At 36.2% G+C, this 18411-nt stretch overlaps 1 protein-coding gene across 3 annotated transcripts in view; it reads left to right on the top strand.

Moving 5' to 3' along the window:
• The window catches only part of COG5 (component of oligomeric golgi complex 5), a 285624-nt gene that overhangs the window by 221172 nt on the left and 46041 nt on the right, over positions 1-18411 (top strand). For all 3 annotated transcript variants that reach the window (XM_061413970.1, XM_061413972.1, XM_061413971.1), the window contains 2 exons: positions 15849-15959; positions 17033-17095. In XM_061413970.1, coding sequence (XP_061269954.1) covers positions 15849-15959; positions 17033-17095 — 174 coding nt within the window. The remainder of the gene's footprint in view (positions 1-15848; positions 15960-17032; positions 17096-18411) is intronic.

The raw sequence follows: 18411 nt of genomic DNA, 5'->3' as shown, positions 1-18411 counted from the left end.
GAACGTGGCAAGAAAAAAAGAGTTCATTAACTTTTCTTTTTTAATCACCAATTGCCTAATCTCCCTACTTGAATCCTAGTAATGTGTATTACATTTTTAAGATACCATGTATGTATGTATTGGGATATAATTGACACATCAGACCATATCAGATCAGTCGCTCAGTCGTGTCCAACTCTTTGTGACCCCATGAGTCGCAGCACGCAAGGCCTCCCTGTCCATCACCAACTCCCGGAGTTCACCCAGACTCACGTCCATCACTTCTCCTCCTGCCCCCAATCCCTCCCAGCATCAGGGTCTTTGCCAATGAATCAACTCTTCTCATGAGGTGGCCAGAGTACTGGACTTTCAGCTTCAGCATCATTCCTTCCAAAGAAATCCCAGGGCTGATCTCCTTCAGAATGGACTGGTTGGATCTCCTTGCAGTCCAAGGGACTCTCCAGAGTCTTCTCCACCACCACAGTTCAAAAGCATCAATTCTTCGGCACTCAGCCTTCTTCACAGTCCAACTCTCACATCCATACATGACCACTGGAAAAACCATAGCCTTGACTAGACGGACCTTTGTTGGCAAACTAATGTCTCTGCTTTTGAATATGCTGTCTAGGTTGGTCATAACTTTCCTTCCAAGGAGTAAGCGTCTTTTAATTTCATGGCTGCAGTCACCACCTGCAGTGATTTTGGAGCCCAGAAAAATAAAGTCTGACACTGTTTCCACTGTTTCCCCATCTATTTCCCATGAAGTGGTGGGACCGGATGCCATGATCTTCTTTTTCTGAATGTTGAGCTTTAAGCCAACTTTTTCACTCTCCACTTTCACTTTCATCAAGAGGCTTTTGAGTTCCTCTTCACTTTCTGCCCTAAGGGTGGTGTCATCTGCATATCTGAGGTTATTGAGATTTCTCCCAGCAATCTTGATTTCAGCTTGTGCTTCTTCCAGCCCAGTGTTTCTCATGATGTACTCTGCATATAAGTTAAATAAGCAGGGTGACAATATACAGCCTTGACGAACTCCTTTTCCTATTTGGAACCAGTCTGTTGTTCCATGTCCAGTTCTAACTGTTGCTTCCTGACCTGCATACAAATTTCTCAAGAGGCAGATCAGGTGGTCTGGTATTCATTCCCATCTCGAAGAATTTTCCGCAGTTGATTGTGATCCACACAGTCAAAGGCTTTGGCATAGTCAATAAAGCAGAAATAGATGTTTTTCTGGAACTCTCTTGCTTTTTCCATGATCCAGCAGATGTTGGCAATTTGATCTCTGGTTCCTCTGCCTTTTCTAAAACCAGCTTGAACATCAGGAAGTTCACGGTTCACATATTGCTGAAGCCTGGCTTGGAGAATTTTGAGCATTACTTTACTAGCGTGTGAGATGAGTGCAATGGTGCAGTAGTTTGAGCATTCTTTGGCATTGCCTTTCTTTGGGATTAGAATTAAAACTGACCTTTTCCAGTCCTGTGGCCACTGCTGAGTTTTCCAAATTTGCTGGCATATTGAGTTGCACATTTTCACGGCATCATCTTTCAGGATTTGGAATAGCTCAACTGGAATTCCATCACCTCCACTAGCTTTGTTCGTAGTGATACTTTCTAAGGCCCACTTGACTTCATATTCTAAGATGTCTGGCTCTAGGTGAGTGATCACACCATCGTGATTATCTGGGTAGTGAAGATCTTTTTTGTACCGTTCTTCTGTGTATTCTTGCCACCTCTTCTTAATATCTTCTGCTTCTGTTAGGTCCATACCATTTCTGTCCTTTATCGAGCCCATCTTTGCATGAAATGTTCCTTTGGTAACTCTGATTTTCTTGAAGAGATCCCTAGTCTTTCCCATTCTGTTGTTTTTCTCTATTTCTTTGCATTGATCGCTGAAGAAGGCTTTCTTATCTCTTCTTGCTATTCTTTGGAACTCTGCATTCAGATATTTATATCTTTCCTTTTTTCCTTTGCTTTTCACTTCTCTTCTTTTCACAGCTATTTGTAAGGCCTTCCCAGACAGCCATTTTGCTTTTTTGCATTTCTTTTCTATGGGAATGGTCTTGATCCCTGTCTCCTCTACAGTGTCACAAACCTCATTCCATAGTTCATCAGGCACTCTATCTATCAGATCTAGGCCCTTAAATCTATTTCTCACTTCCACTGTATAATCATAAGGGATTTGATTTAGGTCATACCTGAATGGTCTAGTGGTTTTCCCTACTTTGTTCAATTTAAATCTGAATTTGGCAATAAGGAGTTCATGGTCTGAGCCACAGTCAGCTCCTGGTCTTGTTTTTGCTGACTGTATAGAGCTTCTCCATCTTTGGCTGCAAAGAATATAATCAGTCTGATTTCGGTGTTGACCATCTGGTGATGTCCATGTATAGAGTCTTCTCTTGTGTTGTTGGAAGAGGGTGTTTGTTATGACCAGTGCATTGTCTTGGAAAACTCTATCAGTCTTTGCCCTGCTTCATTCCGTCTTCCAAGGCCAAATTTGCCTGTTACTTCAGGTGTTTCTTGACTTTCTACTTTTGCATTCCAGTCCCCTATAATGAAAAGGACATCTTTTTTGGGTGTTCTGAAAGGTCTGTAGGTCTTCATAGAATTGTTCAACTTCAGCTTCTTCAGCGTTACTGGTTGGGGCATAGACTTGGATTACTGTGATATTGAATGGTTTGCCTTGGAAACGAACAGAGATCATTCTGTCGTTTTTGAGATTGCATCCAAGTACTGCATTTTGGACTCTTTCGTTGACCATGAGGGCCACTCCATTTCTTCTGATGGATTCCTGCCTGCAATAGTAGATATAATGGTCATCTGAGTTAAACTCACCCATTCCAGTCCATTTCAGTTCTCTGATTCCTAGAATGTCGACATTCACTCTTGCCATCTCTTGTTTGACCACTTCCAATTTGCCTTGATTCATGGACCTGACATTCCAGGTTCCTATGCAATATTGCTCTTTACAGCATCGGACCTTGCTTTTAACACCAGTCACATCCACAGCTGGGTATTGTTTTTGCTTTGGCTCCATCCCTTCATTCTTTCTGGAGTTATTTCTCCACTGATCTCCAGTAGCATGTTGGGCACCTACTGACCTGGGGAGTTTCTCTTTCAGTATCCTATCATTTTGCCTTTTCGTACTGTTCATGTTATTTTAAGGAGAAGGATGTAATTTTTTTTTCTTGTGATGGGAACTTTCAAGATTTACTCTTTTAGCAACAAAAAACTCGCCACATTCATGTATGACCTAAATCAAATCCCTTACGATTATATAGTGGAAGTGACAAATAGATTCAAGGGATTAGATCTGATAGAGTGCCTGAAGAACTATGGATGGAGGTTCATGACATTGTACAGGAGGTAGTGATCAAGACCATCCCCAAGAAAAAGAAATACAAAAAGGCAAAGCGATCATCTGAGGAGGCCTTACAAATAGCTGAGAAAAGAAGACAAGCTAAAGGCAAAGGAGAAAAGGAAAGATATACCCATTTGAATGCAGAGTTCCAAGAATAGCAAGGACAGATAAGAAAGCCTTCCTCAGGGATCAGTGCAAAGAAATAGAGGAAAACAACAGAATGGGAAAGACTAGAGATCTCTTCAAGAAAGTTAGAGATACCAAGGGATCATTTCATGCAAAGATGGTCACAGTAAAGGACAGAAATGGTATGGACCTAACAGAAGCAGAAGATATTCAGAAAAGGTGGCAAGAATACACAGAAGAACTATACAAAAAAGATTTTCATGAATCAGATAACCATGATGGTGTGATCACTGACCTAGAGCCAGACATCCTGGAATGCAAAGTCAAGTGGGCCTTAGAAAGCATCACTACGAACAAAGCTAGTGGGGGTGATGGAATTCCAGTTGAGCTATTTCAAATCCTGAAAGATGATGCTGTGAAAGTGCTGCACCCAGTATGCCAGCAAATCTCAAAAACTCAGCAGTGGCCACAGGACCAGAAAAGGTCAGTTTTCATTCCAATTCCAAAGAAAGGTAATGCCAAAGAATGCTCAAACTACTGCACAATTGTACTCATCTCACATGGTAGCAAAGTAATGCTCAAAATTCTCCAAGCCAGGCTTCAATAGTACGTGAGCTGTGAACTTCCAGATGTTCAAGCTGGATTTAGAAGAGCCAGAGGAATCAGAGATCAAATTGACAACATCCATTGGATCATTGAAAAGCAGTAGTTCCAGAAAACATCTACTTCTGTTTTATTGATATGCCAAAGCCTTTGACTGTGTGGATCACAACAAACTGTGGAAAATTCTTCAAGAGATGGGAATACCAGACCACCTGATCTGCCTCCTGAGAAATCCATTTGCAGGTCAAGAAGCAACAGTTAGAACTGGAGATGGAGAAAAGACTGTTTCCAAATTGGGGGAGTACGTCAAAGCTATTTATTGTCACCCTGCTTGTTTAACTTTTATGCAGAGTACATCATGCAAAATGCTGGACTGGATGAAGCAGAAGCTGGAAATAAGACTGCTGGGAGAAATATCAGTAACCTCAGATATGCATATGACACCACCCTTAGGGCAGAGAGCAAAGAACTAAAGAGCCTCTTGATGAAAGTGAAAGGGGAGAGTGAAAGAGTTGGCTTAAAACTCAACATTCAGAAAACTAAGATCATGGCATCTGGTCCCATCACTTCATGGGAAATAGATGGGGAAACAGTGGAAACAGTGAGAGACTTTATTTTTTGGGGCTCCAAAATCACTGCAGATGGTGAGTGCAGCCATGAAGTTAAAAGACACTTGCTCCTTGGAAGAAAAGCTATGACCAACCTAGACAGCATATTAAAAAGCAGAGACATTACTTTGCCGACCAAGGTCCATCTAGTGAAAGCTGTAGTTTTTCCAGTAGTCATGTATGGATGTGAGAGTTGGACTATAAAGAAAGCTGAGCGCCAAAGAATTGATGCTTTTGAACTGTGGTGTTGGAAAAGACTCTGGAGAGTCCCTTGGACTGCAAGGAGATCCAATCAGTCCATCCTAAAGGAAACCAGTCCTGAATATTCATTGGAAGGACTGATGCTGAAGCTAAAACTCCAATAATGTGGTCACTTGGTGCTAAGAACTGACTCATTTGCAAAGACCCTGATGCTGGGAAAGACTGAAGGTGGGAGGAGAAGGGGACGACAGAGGATGAGATGGTTGGATGGCATCACCGACTCAATGGACTTGAGTCTGAGTAAACTCTGGGAGTTGGTGATGGACAGGGAAGGCTGGTGTGCTCCAGTCCATGGGTTTGCAAAGAGTCGGACAGGACTGAGCGACTAAACTGAACTAATACAATCCAGTTTTGTTAGCTGTGGTCTCCTTCGTGTACATTAGATCCCTAGACTTACTTATTTTATAACTGGAAGTTTTTACATTTACCACATCCCTTACACCTCATCTCTAGCAACCAGCAATCTGTTCTTTCTATCTGTGAATTTGTTTTGTTTTGTTTTTTGATTCTGCATATAAGTGAAATCATGCAATATTTGTTTTTCTCTATCTGACTTATTTTACTTAGCATAATGCCCTCAAAGTCCATCCATGTAGTCATACATGTTAGGATTTCCTCCTTTTTTTGTGGTTGAATAATATTCCATTATATGTACGCACCACATTTCCTTTATCCATTCATTTGTCCATGGACCCTTACGTGGTTTCCATGTCTTGGCTAGTGTAAATAATGCTGTAATGAACACTGTGGTGCATATGTCTTTTCCAGATAGTGATTGCATTTTCTTCAGATTGCTGAATCATACAGTAGTTCTGTTGTTTATTGTTTTCCCTCTGAGTGAGAGGGAAGCCCTGTAATGGTTGAACACTGAAGGAGGAAATCTAACTCTAAAGGAAGGTTTTTAATGCAAGAAGGAATAGTAAGCACACTTGGAAAATATATAGGTAAATTTAAGCCTTAGTTGCATAAAATGAGAAACAATAGTGACTAGTTCAGGACATGGAAACAAAACCCCTAAAATACAAATTCACTTTAAAGTTTATACTGATGAAAAGATAATGAGTTTGAAAGCATTCTAAAATGCTTGTGTTATTCAGGAGGACTATAAAGGTATAGATACTTTGACCTAAGTTGAGCATGAATTTTAACAGTTTAATTATGGCCACTGGAAAAATAGAATGTGTATCTTCAGAGATAATTGATGAAAAAATTGATATAAAGACAAGTACCAGTTCAGTAAAATGCTGAAAAGTAAACAGAATAAAAAGCAAAAAGTCATATGAAAGTTCATAGTAAGATGAATTCTAACTGTATCATTGATCACAGTAAATGTAATTACCTCAGTCAGGTAATTAATCTTTTTTTTTCTGGTTTGACATTAAAAACACTGCTATTAAGATTAATATTCAGGGGGGGAAGAAAAAAAAAAGATTAATGTTCAGAGAGAGCCTCATTAGCTTGGAGCTCAGTAATACAATTTTTTACTATTAAGACTTCGGTTAAATTGAAAGTTATCTGTAGACCATATAAAGAATTTCTTGCTATGAAAATTAATAATGCATAAATGATTATAGGTTTAATTACATTAGACTTTATATCTCTCAAAAACTGTGAAAGTATTAGTCTATAATATACAAATAAATAAACAACTAATTATTTTTAAAAATCATATTGACTGGCTTAGGTCTTAATAGTTGGATGCTGAAATTTTAGTTTTTTGTATCTCTGAAGGTAATACATTTTATTAGAAAGTCTATGGTTTGAATTTCAGTCTGTACTAAACCTGAACCATGTAAATCAAAGAGATCTTATTCTCTATATATTCAAAAAGGTTTTCTGTCAATTAATAAATTAGTCTTAGTATTTATTATTGGAAAATGGAAAAAGCTCAGTATAACTGACAGTAAACCATTTTCTCTTCAAAGAATTAAAAATATAAAGACTTATAACTATAAATTTAATTAACAAAGCCAGTGCTTTAGGAGCCAGTGATTGGGCATGGGTAGGTGGAAACTCCATCTGTTGTTCAAAAGCATAACGTTCTTTGAAGAAAAATAAAGTAAAAGTTTCAAGTGATCCATTCCTAGCAAATTGTGTTTGTCTTCCCTACCCGCTGTAGTTACCAAATCCCATGTGCTGGGTGGAGGTTTTGACTTAAAGGACAGGAGCATGGGAGCAGATCTAGAGGAGGTTGATGAGAAAGGTAGATTGGTAAAAGGGTCTTAAAGTAATCCAGGGTGTCTGAGCAATGCAGCTATGAATTACAAAGCTATGGTTGATTCCTGTGTGCTGGTTTTACTCATATATAAACAAGATTTGACTTCCAGCTTTTTAGTTTTATGTTAACTGCCCAAAAGGGAACCCATCTCAAGTTGTCATTTCTTTACTATCAGATCTGTGTGACGTTCTAGTCTGATGTCTCGATGTAACATTACCATTGAATCTATTCTGTAGTTGAACGGACTTGTCCTTATTTTTAGCTAAACAGATGTATAGTAACAATTGTTTGTTTTTTTTTTTAATCAAGTAGTCAAATATTTGAGAAATTCAGTAGTCTGAAATATAAGAACTAGGAAAGAACTAAAACCATCCTCTGAACTTCTAGAATTGATGTCACAGTGTTCATGCACTAAAGTATAAACTTACTTCATGGAGAAGTCTCCCAGTTTGCATGTAGTCTGTCCTCTTGCTTCCCAATTTAAAGCAAATTAGACCAAGAGGAGGGGAAAGAGGATCAAAAAGAGGCAACTTACATCTTAAGAGTAAGAGAAGGATTTGTTAAATCATTAAATTAAAAGGAAAAAGAAACACAAAATCTCAGAAGATGTAATAGCCTAAAGCTGTTAATGAGTGAAGAGGCAAGCAGCCATATAGACACTATGAAGATCTGATAGAATCACTTTTAAAACAAAGATGTGTAATAGCACAGAAATACCAGTCACTAGTGAACATACAGAAAGGGGAAGTAGAATTTGCCTTCTTAAGGTATATGCTCCCATCTTATTTATGAAACCAGAAAGTGTTGATGGACAGTGTAGCAAGATTTTCATGAAAATATTTTCTGATAGTTTCAACACCTAAGAAAATTAATTTTATTCATCAAACAAGTTCAGTTAGGTTGACATGCCAGGAAAATGAAGAATTGCTGTGTAAACCTGTGGGTTTGTCCTTTGCTGTAAACATTGCAGAAACATGTCCTATCTCTGAATTTCAAATGCAATACAATTTCTAATATATTAAAAACTATGTAGTATTAGGGATATTAGATAATTTAATTGTGAATGTGCATCTGTGTATAGATTTTTAATAAGATAATTGGCATGTTATAATAAGTTTAGTGATATTTAATTATGATTCTTTTTTGCTGTAAACCAGGTAATTATAATGAAAGCATTTGATAAGTATAAATAAAAATTAGTTATTTTAATCTGCGTCACAGATAAGTAGATCAAATGAGATTATCTTCCCAAAAACCTTCTGGGGAAGTAAACAGTAACCAAAGCAGTTTATTTTCTCATATTATATTAAATCTTTCAGGAATGGAATTGTACATCTTTCATTTTTACAATGAAGGAAATTGTGTGACAATTTTGAAGTGTGTTCTGTAAATTAAGCTTTAGATACTCTATGAAATTCCATAGTGCCTTTTACTAGTATATGGTAACCTTACACATTATATAATCCCTCATACTACTGTTTAACATTTTTGCTTTATTTCTTTCCAGTTTTTTTTTTGTGTGTGTGTGTGTTTGTGAGAGCAAACTGCTACACAGACAAATCTTTGTTTTTGTTTGTTTTATACAGTTAACACTATAATGTAAGCATCTTCCATTGTTATTTTTTCCAGCTTGTGAACTGCCTGATATACCCAACTATTCTCTTGTTCTTAGACATGTAGGGCTTTCTAGTTTCTCTGTTTTATAAATAACATCATCTTTTGCATACAGCTTTATTATTTTCTTAGGATGCATTTCTAATAGTGGGCTATGAAGGGGCACAGCAGTTTTGAGACTCTTAGAATATATTGCTCATCAGCATCTCTTGACCTCAAAAGTATTTAGATGAACCATAGGATACACTTAGACTCACATTTCCATATGTCCAGAAAAACTGATATGATGTCACTCTGGGATTACAGATAGATTTCATCTACTGTGTCTAAGAGATCTGTAGTGACTGGCTGGAACATTGTGTTACAAGGCTGTAACAGGACCACAGTTAATTGCTGACGTCTTCTCTGTGTGGGATTGGGGAGTGGCAGTCTGAGAGCTAGATATTTGCCCTTTATACACTCCATTTTTTTTGTTGTTAAAAATAACAGTAGTAATAATACTTTGCCTTTTGTGAGTTTTTTTTTTCCTTTTTTTTTTTTTTGTCTTTTTTTCTGTGTTGTTTTATTTATTTTTTTTTTTAGATTTTATTTAATTTCAGATATACACATGCTCCCCATCCTGAACCCTTTTTTTCCTTTTTAAAAAAAAAAATTTATTGGGATAAGGCCTGGCGTGCTGTGATTCATGGGGTCGCAGAGTTGGACACGACTGAGCGACTGATCTGATCTGATCTGATAGTTTTTGTGTTTGTTTCAGGTGTACAGCAAAGTAAATCAGTTTTGCTTATATACCAGTATTCACTCTTTTAAGATTCTTTTCCTTACAATTCATTATAGAACATCAAGTAGAGCTCCTTTTGCTATACAGTAGCTGTTTATTAGTTGTCTAATTTATATGTAGTAGTGTTTCTATGTCAATCCCAGTTTCCCACTTTATCCCTCCTGCGTTTTCTTCTTGGTAACTATAAGTTTGTTTTCTACCTCTGTTTTGTAGTTTTATACCCTTTTTATGGATTCCACATAAGCAATAGCATATGATATTTGTCTTTTTGTGTGTAATTAAAAAATTTTTTTGTGCTGTGAACTACAAAATTGGATAAAAAGCAAATTTGAGAGAATTTGAGAGTTTGTTTTAATATAAATTTCACGTTAAATTTTAAATTCGGCAATTGTAATCCAAGTATATTCACCACTTTCAGAAAAACTAATGTAGATGTAACTATAACTGAAGGTTCATCAGAACTTGTTTCAAGTTTTTGTTAAGAATATCTGATTTAATATAAAAATGTTTTGACTTTTTTTCACTCAGGAACCATTGTAGATTAGTATACATTTTGCATTGTTCTAAGTCTGTGAAATTCTAATACATATTTTCCTCATTTGTTTTACATGTGATTGCAAAGAAATATTTAAAATTATTATGACCAAATCCACATTAAAAAAAAAAGTTATCCTGAACCTTTGACATATCCTTAGCAGTAATAGAAATTACAGATGAAAAGAACACTAGAACAATAGAATATCTGGAAAGTAACTTAACTGTATGAAATTCATAACTAATCTATAATATATTTTCTTGTTCTTTTTAGACATTCTTCTAAGTCACCAACGTTATAATTCCCCAAAAGAGTACATTATCTGAAAGAAATTTAAAGCTCTCATCCAACTCATCTCTTGAATTGTCAGTTTTCTTTCTTTTACTTGTAGCCCTCAACTGTCATTGATCATAGGGCGGTCTTAGGATCATTTCACCTACAAGTTAAACAGGCTACCTACCAGGCTCCTCCGTCCCTGGGATTCTCCAGGCAAGAATACTGGAGTGGGTTGCCATTTCCTTCTCCAACGCATGAAAGTGAAAGTGAAGTCGCTCAGTCGTGTCCAACTCCTAGGGACCCCATGGACTACAGCCCACCAGGCTCCTCCGTCCATGGGATTTTCCAGGCAAGAGTACTGGAGTGGGTTGCCATTGCCTTCTCCAAAGTCTAGTATTCATTTTATTGCAAACATTTTAGAAACAGTAAGAGAATGGGTAAAATAAAATTAGGTAAATTCATATAGTGGAATAGGACATAGCAATAGATAGGGACAAAAATGGATGAAAACCAGTAATACTATGCTGAAAGAAGCTTTATACTTATATACACAAAAACTTTATATAAAGATATAGAATAGACAAAACTGATCAATGAGATGAAGTCATTGGTAACAAATATAATGATGCCTATAAGTTGTTTTGAGATGCATCAAATATATAAAATGCATAGAGACATGAATAAGATAAGCAAGTTTATAAAATGCTGTTATAGAATCTAATTAGTATATTGGTGTTCATTGTACAAGTCTTAAGTGTTCATAATAAAATGTTAGAAAAAAGTTGTTCATTACTTTTGGTGGTTTTCAAAATAATATGTGTTAGTAAAAATAAAATTTTTCACCAAGAAGAATACACAGGAGGTAGCAGGAACTGGTAAAAGACTGGCTGATATGTGAAATATATTCACATATATTGGAACTTATTAAAGGTATCCTTCCATATTATCTGTGAATGTAGCCCCACTTAAAAGTTAAGACTTACCAAACCAGAAGAGTGGTGTTGAGTGGAAATTGGGATGAAAGACCCTCCTGGAATGATGTGGTTAGTGTTACACAAATAAAATAATTTATTAAAACTAATGACACTCTGTCTACATTACATTATATAAATTTACCTTAAAAGTAAAAAGAAACCTGAAAGTAAATATTGAATGCCAATTAATTATATGCATGCATAAAGTGTTTAGGGGTGAAGTATACTGATGTCTAAAAAAATGAGTTGAGGATAGGTGATAGGCATGTGATATAAAGGACTTCCCAGGTGGCACTCGTGGTAAAGAAAAGTGAAAGTGAAGTCACTCAGTCGTGTCCAGCTCCTTGCGACCCCAGGGACTTGTAGCCTACCAGGCTCCTCCGTCCATGGGATTTTCAAGGCAAGAGTACTGAAGTGGGTTGCCATTTCCTTCTCCAGGGGATCTTCCCAACCCAGGGATCAAACCCAGGTCTCCTGAGTTGTAGGCAGACACTTTTACCATCTGAGCCACCAGGGAAGTGGTAAAGAACCTGCCTTCCAGTGCCTGAGACATGGATTCAGTTCCTGGGTTTGGAAGATCCCCTGAAGGAGGGCACAGCAATCCACTCCAGTATTCTTGCCTGGAGAATCCCACGGACAGAGGAGCTTGGCGGGCTACTGTCCATAGGGTTGCCAAAAATCAGACACAACTGAAATGATTTAGCATGCACACATGTGATATAAAACAAATTATAGAATGTTAATTGTGAAGTCTAGTTTATCAGTATATGGGAATTTACTATATAGCTCTTATAACCTGATGGAGAAGAAGACAAGGACCTAAGTAAGAGTCCAGGGTATTCAAATAATCATTTTTTAAAAAATATTGAATTAATTAAGAGTTATTGTAGCAGTAAGTAGCAACAAACACACCCAGGGCCCAGGTCTTGGTCTCTAATACCACTTCTCACTAAAAGAAACCAGAATTTCTTGAAAACATGGCAGATTACAGATAGAAGAATTGTATCATTGTGAGCTTAAGAAATTGATGACTGAACTGAGCTTTTATAATAGAATACTACTATGCTTAGGAAATAAAAATTCTTAGGGACAAAGGGCCATAATGTATGTATGATTCAGAAAAAAATTATACTCACACATGTGTGTATATGTGTATGAAAGGGGGAAAGAGACTACGGATAATAAAGCAAATGAGAGAAAGTGTTAGCAACAGGTAAATCTGAGTAAAGCATAAATGTGTGTTCCTTACACTGTTTTTATTTTTATAACATTTTGTAAGTTTGAAATTACTTTCCCCCAAAAGATTAGACAGGAGTGGTGCTGGAGGGAAACCCAGGTGATCTTCTTAGCTAGGGACTAATTTTTAGTTGGACTAATTTTTTTTTTTTTCTTTTGCTGAGGGATGTTCCATTGTATGGATATTCTACATCTTATTTATCCATCTAGAGTTGACATTTGGGTTGTTTCCATTTTGAGACTGTTATGCTATGGAATAATGATTCTGTGAAGAGTTGTGTACGCATTTTTGTGTGAATGTACTTTTTATTTCTTTGTGTATATATATCTAAGAGTTGAATTGCTGGATATGTTTTCACTTCTGTTTACTTTTGAGGAATGGCCAGGCTGTTTTCCAGAGCCTCTGCTCCATTTTAAATTCCTACTATCAATGCATATGAGTTTCCTATTTCATGGCCAACATTTGTTATTATCTTTTTTTGTTAAAGCATCCTAATAGGTGTAAAGTGGGCCTCTGTCTGTTTTTAAACCCTGTAAGTATGATTAGTTCTTAGTAGTAATAAAATGGTCTCCACCCATTACTAGCAGTGAGCCTCTTTATTAAATATGGAATACATATAATAAGTGGAAATAGGATAACATCAGAGAAATTCTTTTCCCATTTCTTTGTTAGTATTTCAAAATTATTTGGAGAAAATCTCAAGAGAGATTGGAGTTTTAAAAGTGTAGACCTAATTAACCTTAAAAGCTTCTGCACATCAAAGGAAACTATTAGCAAGGTGAAAAGACAGCCTTCAGAATGGGAGAAAATAATAGCAAATGAAGCAACCGACAAACAACTAATCTCAAAAATATACAAGCAACTCCTACAGCTCAACTCCAGAAAAATAAACGACCCAATCAAAAAATGGGCCAAAGAACTAAATAGACATTTCTCCAGACATACAGATGGCTAACAAACACATGAAAAGATGCTCAACATCACTCATTATCAGAGAAATGCAAATCAAAACCACTATGAGGTACCATTTCACACCAGTCAGAATGATCCAAAAGTCTACAAATAATAAATGCTGGAGAGGGTGTGGAGAAAAGGGAACCCTCTTACACTGTTGGTGGGAATGCAAACTAGTACAGCCACTATGGAGAACAGTGTGGAGATTCCTTAAAAAACTGGAAATAGAACTGCCTTATGATCCAGCAAACTGCTGGGCATACACACTGAGGAAACCACACGTGTACCCCAATGTTCATCGCAGCACTGTTTATAATAGCCAAGACATGGAAGCAACCTAGATGTCCATCAGCAGATGAATGGGTAAGAAAGCTGTGGTACATATACACAATGGAGTATTACTCAGCCATTAAAAAGAATACATTTGAATCAGTTCTAATGAGGTGGATGAAACTGGAGCCTATTATACAGAGTGAAGTAAGCCAGAAGGAAAAACATAAATACAGTATACTAACGCATATATATGGAATTTAGAAAGATGGTAACAATAACCCGGTGTACGAGACAGCAAAAGAGACACTGATGTATAGAACAGTCTTATGGACACATGGCAATGAAACATGTAAAATATCATGTAAGAAGCGAGTTGCCAGTCCAGGTTCGATGCATGATGCTGGATGCTTGGGGCTGGTGCACTGGGACGGCCCAGAGGGATGGTATGGGGAGGGAGGAGGGAGGAGGGTTCGGGATGGGGAACACATGTATACCTGTGGCGGATTCATTTTGATATTTGGCAAAACTAATACAATTATGTAAAGTTTAAAAATAAAATAAAATTGGAAGAAAAAAAAAAAAAAAGTGTAGAGCTAGAACTCACAGATTTTAAATGCCTGTTATAATGAAATACATATTTAGCATCTAACCCCCTGAGTCTATTGTAACCATTAATACCACTGCCACTGAAGTCTCCACAGTGGTTTTGGGTGCCTTCCCTCACCCTCGCCATAGCGTGGAGCCCATCATCTGCCTTCTTCTGGGAGCTCAGGCTTCTGTTAGTCTTAGTTCACCACACTGTAGATTAAACTGGACTATGTGAGTTCATCTGAGGTCTAACCATTGATTTTTTAACATGGTTTCTATAGGGAAAATACTACATTTTTTTTTCTTTCAACCCACCAACTTACAAATGACTGTTTAGAAAACAACTTGATAATAATTTGGTAACTATTTGTCCATGAGGAAAGGCAAAATAAGTTGAAATTATTTAACCTAATGTCAGAAAGCTTTATGTTGACTTAAACCATCATCATGGATTAAAACTTTAATGAGGGATCATTCTCTTTATTCTAATTGGAGTTTTTATATTTTTGAAATTAAATATTATTGCCATAAGTAGGAATTGAAAAAGTGGGAATTGAATTTAATTTTGAAAATGTATGTGTGAGTATCAAAGAGAGTAGAACACCTAGTATTTCTTTCACTCATATTTTATTTGTCTCATTTTAACAAAGGGAAGATGCTCTTAGTTTTGTCTGTTTCCTAAATGGTCAGTTTTTCGTATTTGATATGTGTATCCACCTATATACTTATTTCCTCATGTTTTATTTTCATAATCAAGTTTAATTGACCTTTAATAATTGTTAAAGAGGATTGGATTAAAATATGATTAATATGAGAATGGTTATACGTGGGCTTTTTTCTTAAATGGGACTATAATAGTTTTAGATTTGATTCGATAAAAATTTCATGTCCTTTCCCCTAATATGCATGTATTAGTACCACTTCTACTGATCATCCATACACAGTATAATAGTACACAACTTTCTTTTTAATCTACAAAATAAAGAGTGTAGTGCTCTCTGTTTATCTCTCATTTCATTAGACTATTATGACTGTCAAATGTCAAATAGGATGTAGGTTTATTTTTATTACTCCCACCCTCTCTCCTTTCTTTTTTCTTTTTTTGGGGGGATGGGTTTTTTTCCCTGAGTTTTTGAATAGAAAAAAAGATGGCTGGCAGAAGGTGTTCCTCAGAAACACTATGCTGATGTATCAGAATAACAGCACATCCTGGACTTTTTGGTCACACTTGCCTGAGGAGTCCACCAGCTATGAAGGACTGATGAAGGGTGTTCCTGTGTGAGACTAATTAGGCTTCTAGGCTCATCATGTTATCTCTACAGAGATTCCTGGCTATGCCTGAGGTGCAGAGCTTGACTTGAATATTTTCAGTTAACATTCGCTTTGTCAGAGGACCATAAACTTCCCCCCAGTTAAATATGAGCTGTCATTTTGGTAATATCTTTTTGTGTTGAATTCTTACAGCTCTCCACACAAGGGGATGCAAGTCAGGTGATTGGACCTCTTACCGAAGGACAGAGAAGAAATGTGGCAGTAGTAAATTCACTATATAAGTTGCACCAATCAGTAACAAAGGTAACCTTTATTTTAATTAAGCTCTATTGACTTAATTTCAAGTTCTATCTTCTTGCCTCGAATTTAGACAATCATGAATTATTATTTAGTTTTTTGCCAAGGAATACAGTGAAAATGTGATTGTAAACTAAGCTGAGGACTGAACTCTTTCTAAACAGTCTTTGTTCCTGGCCTTTATTATTTGCCTGTACAGTTAGTTTAAAACTTAAATAGATTTAATAGTACTAATAAAATCAACAACTGCAACAACATAGAGGGAAAAGGGGGAGGAGGGAAAGAAAAAGAAAAAAATCCAGAGGCAACTATAGAACATGTCAGAATATAAGAATAATAAACGTATTTCTTGAAAAAAAATAAAAAATAAAATGCATGAGGTACTCAAGGTTGCTCAAGTATGAGCTTTTATATGCTAGATGGTATTTTAGAATATTTGTAATGACTTGCTTGTAAGTGTATTTTCCATTTACTTAAATTTTTGAGCAAGTCATTTTGATCAATTAGGGGTTTCCAAACTGTGTATTTGGTACACTAAACAAAATATATTTTTAAAGAGTTATTAACAGGTAAATGTCAGAAAAGTAAATAACAAAAGTAAATAAAAAGAATACATATTTTCCATTTCCTTTCATTATTACTCTGCAGACTCACAAGCAATGAAAAGTTGTATTAGCCTGATTTAAATGTCTTTGTTGATACTTTCAGAATTTTCATAGTGTTGGTATTGATTTGTAGAAAGGGAAATATTTGACATTATAGTCAACTTAGAAAAAGTGATTTTTTTAAAATAAATAAATATGGCTTTAAACTGATCTTTTCAAGTTAAAACTATATCATTAAGGAAAGCTAGCTTTTAAAATTCTTAATGTTTTAATTATTTCAAGTAGATAATTGCTTTATACAGGAAAACATTTAAAAACCTATCCTACCTACTGCATACTAATGGACTTTTGAAACACGTATGAGATGCTACTCTAAAGTAATGATAATGTGAAAACAGCTTTATCATGTTATGATCAAAATTAGTATTTATAAAAATAGATAACTTTCTCAAAATATAACTGGATTTGTTCTAGGTGGTTTCCAGTCAGAGCTCATTCCCACCAGCAGCTGAGCAAACTATAATTTCAGCCCTAAAGGTAAAAGAATTTAATTTAATCTTTGACTCTGTAGATCAGAGTCAGTTTTAGAATTGTTTGGATGAGTGGGAGATGTCACATTTAAAAATAATTCAGAATCTTCTCCATATGCCAAAAGTAGCATGTTGATGATTATCCTAAAGAGAGAGGCTACTTGTGTGTTTATATTTTCTAGAATTTAAAAATAGACCCTGTTGGTGTCTACAGATTGTGTTCCAGTTATGATAATTGTATCATAAGCAAGAGAAGCAAGAGTCTTATAAATATTCACTGTGTCTTAGGGCAGTGCTGCCCGGTATTATCCCAGCAAAGCAGTGGTTCTCCATCAAGGCAATTTTGTCCCCTCGGGGCATTGAGCAATATCTGGAAACATTTTTGATCATCATGACCGGGAGCAGGGTGCTACTGGCCTCTCGTGCCAGGGATTCTGTCACGCATTCTGCAGTGCACAGTCCCTCATAACACAGAATTACCAGGCCCCACATCTCAATAATGCCAAGGCTGGGAAACTCTTCTGTGTACCTGTAAGGTATGACGCCAGCGCACATTCCCACTTTTTAATGTACTAACGTAAGTTTTGCCTTGAGAAGAGTAAGAGAAGATGCAGTCAGTCCAAAGCCTTCCTGCAGTGACCCTGCCAAGTACGGACTGAATTGCTTATGTTAACAGACCTCAGTGAAACAGTTTTGACCTTGCTTTTTAATTAAATTTCATTAAAAATCTTTATGGCATAATAAGTGAAGAACAAACAGAATCATCTGACTCAAAGGGAAAAAGAGAATCTTGAATTTTCCTAAGACTGTAGGAAGCTTACTACGTCACTTTGATTTAGGATGTTATGATGCATAAACGCAACCCAAGAACCAAAAATCTCCATGCTTTTATTATTTGATGGAAAAGATATTAAACATACTTTTTTACTTATTACAGAACATAAAGACACATAGTAGTCTTCTCTACCTTGTTGAGATTTTATCCAAAATTAAATGTTATTTTAGGTTCAAAGTTCATCATCTCATATTATCAGCATTAACTCCTATGTCATCAATGACATAATTAATGATTATACATTTACAGTCATTTCATTATAACCACCTCAGCTATAAGTAGCTTTAAACACCTTAGGCCAGTAGTTCTGATCCATTTATTACTGAGATCATCTTGCACAGATAGTGAATATATTACTAAGTTTATATAAGTTTTTATTGTGTGGGTTTGATATTCTTTATATTGAGATATTTTGTATTGTCAGGACTTCAGTATTTTTGTAATCTTAGTTATTTTAGGTAAGTACTTCCCTTACCAAAAAAGCACTG

The sequence above is a fragment of the Bos javanicus genome, chromosome 4 (genome assembly GCF_032452875.1).
Source record: "Bos javanicus breed banteng chromosome 4, ARS-OSU_banteng_1.0, whole genome shotgun sequence".
NCBI classification, from domain to species: domain Eukaryota; kingdom Metazoa; phylum Chordata; class Mammalia; order Artiodactyla; family Bovidae; genus Bos; species Bos javanicus.
Note: the sequence above shows the minus strand (reverse complement) of the source record. Positions and strands in the feature narration are given on the sequence as shown.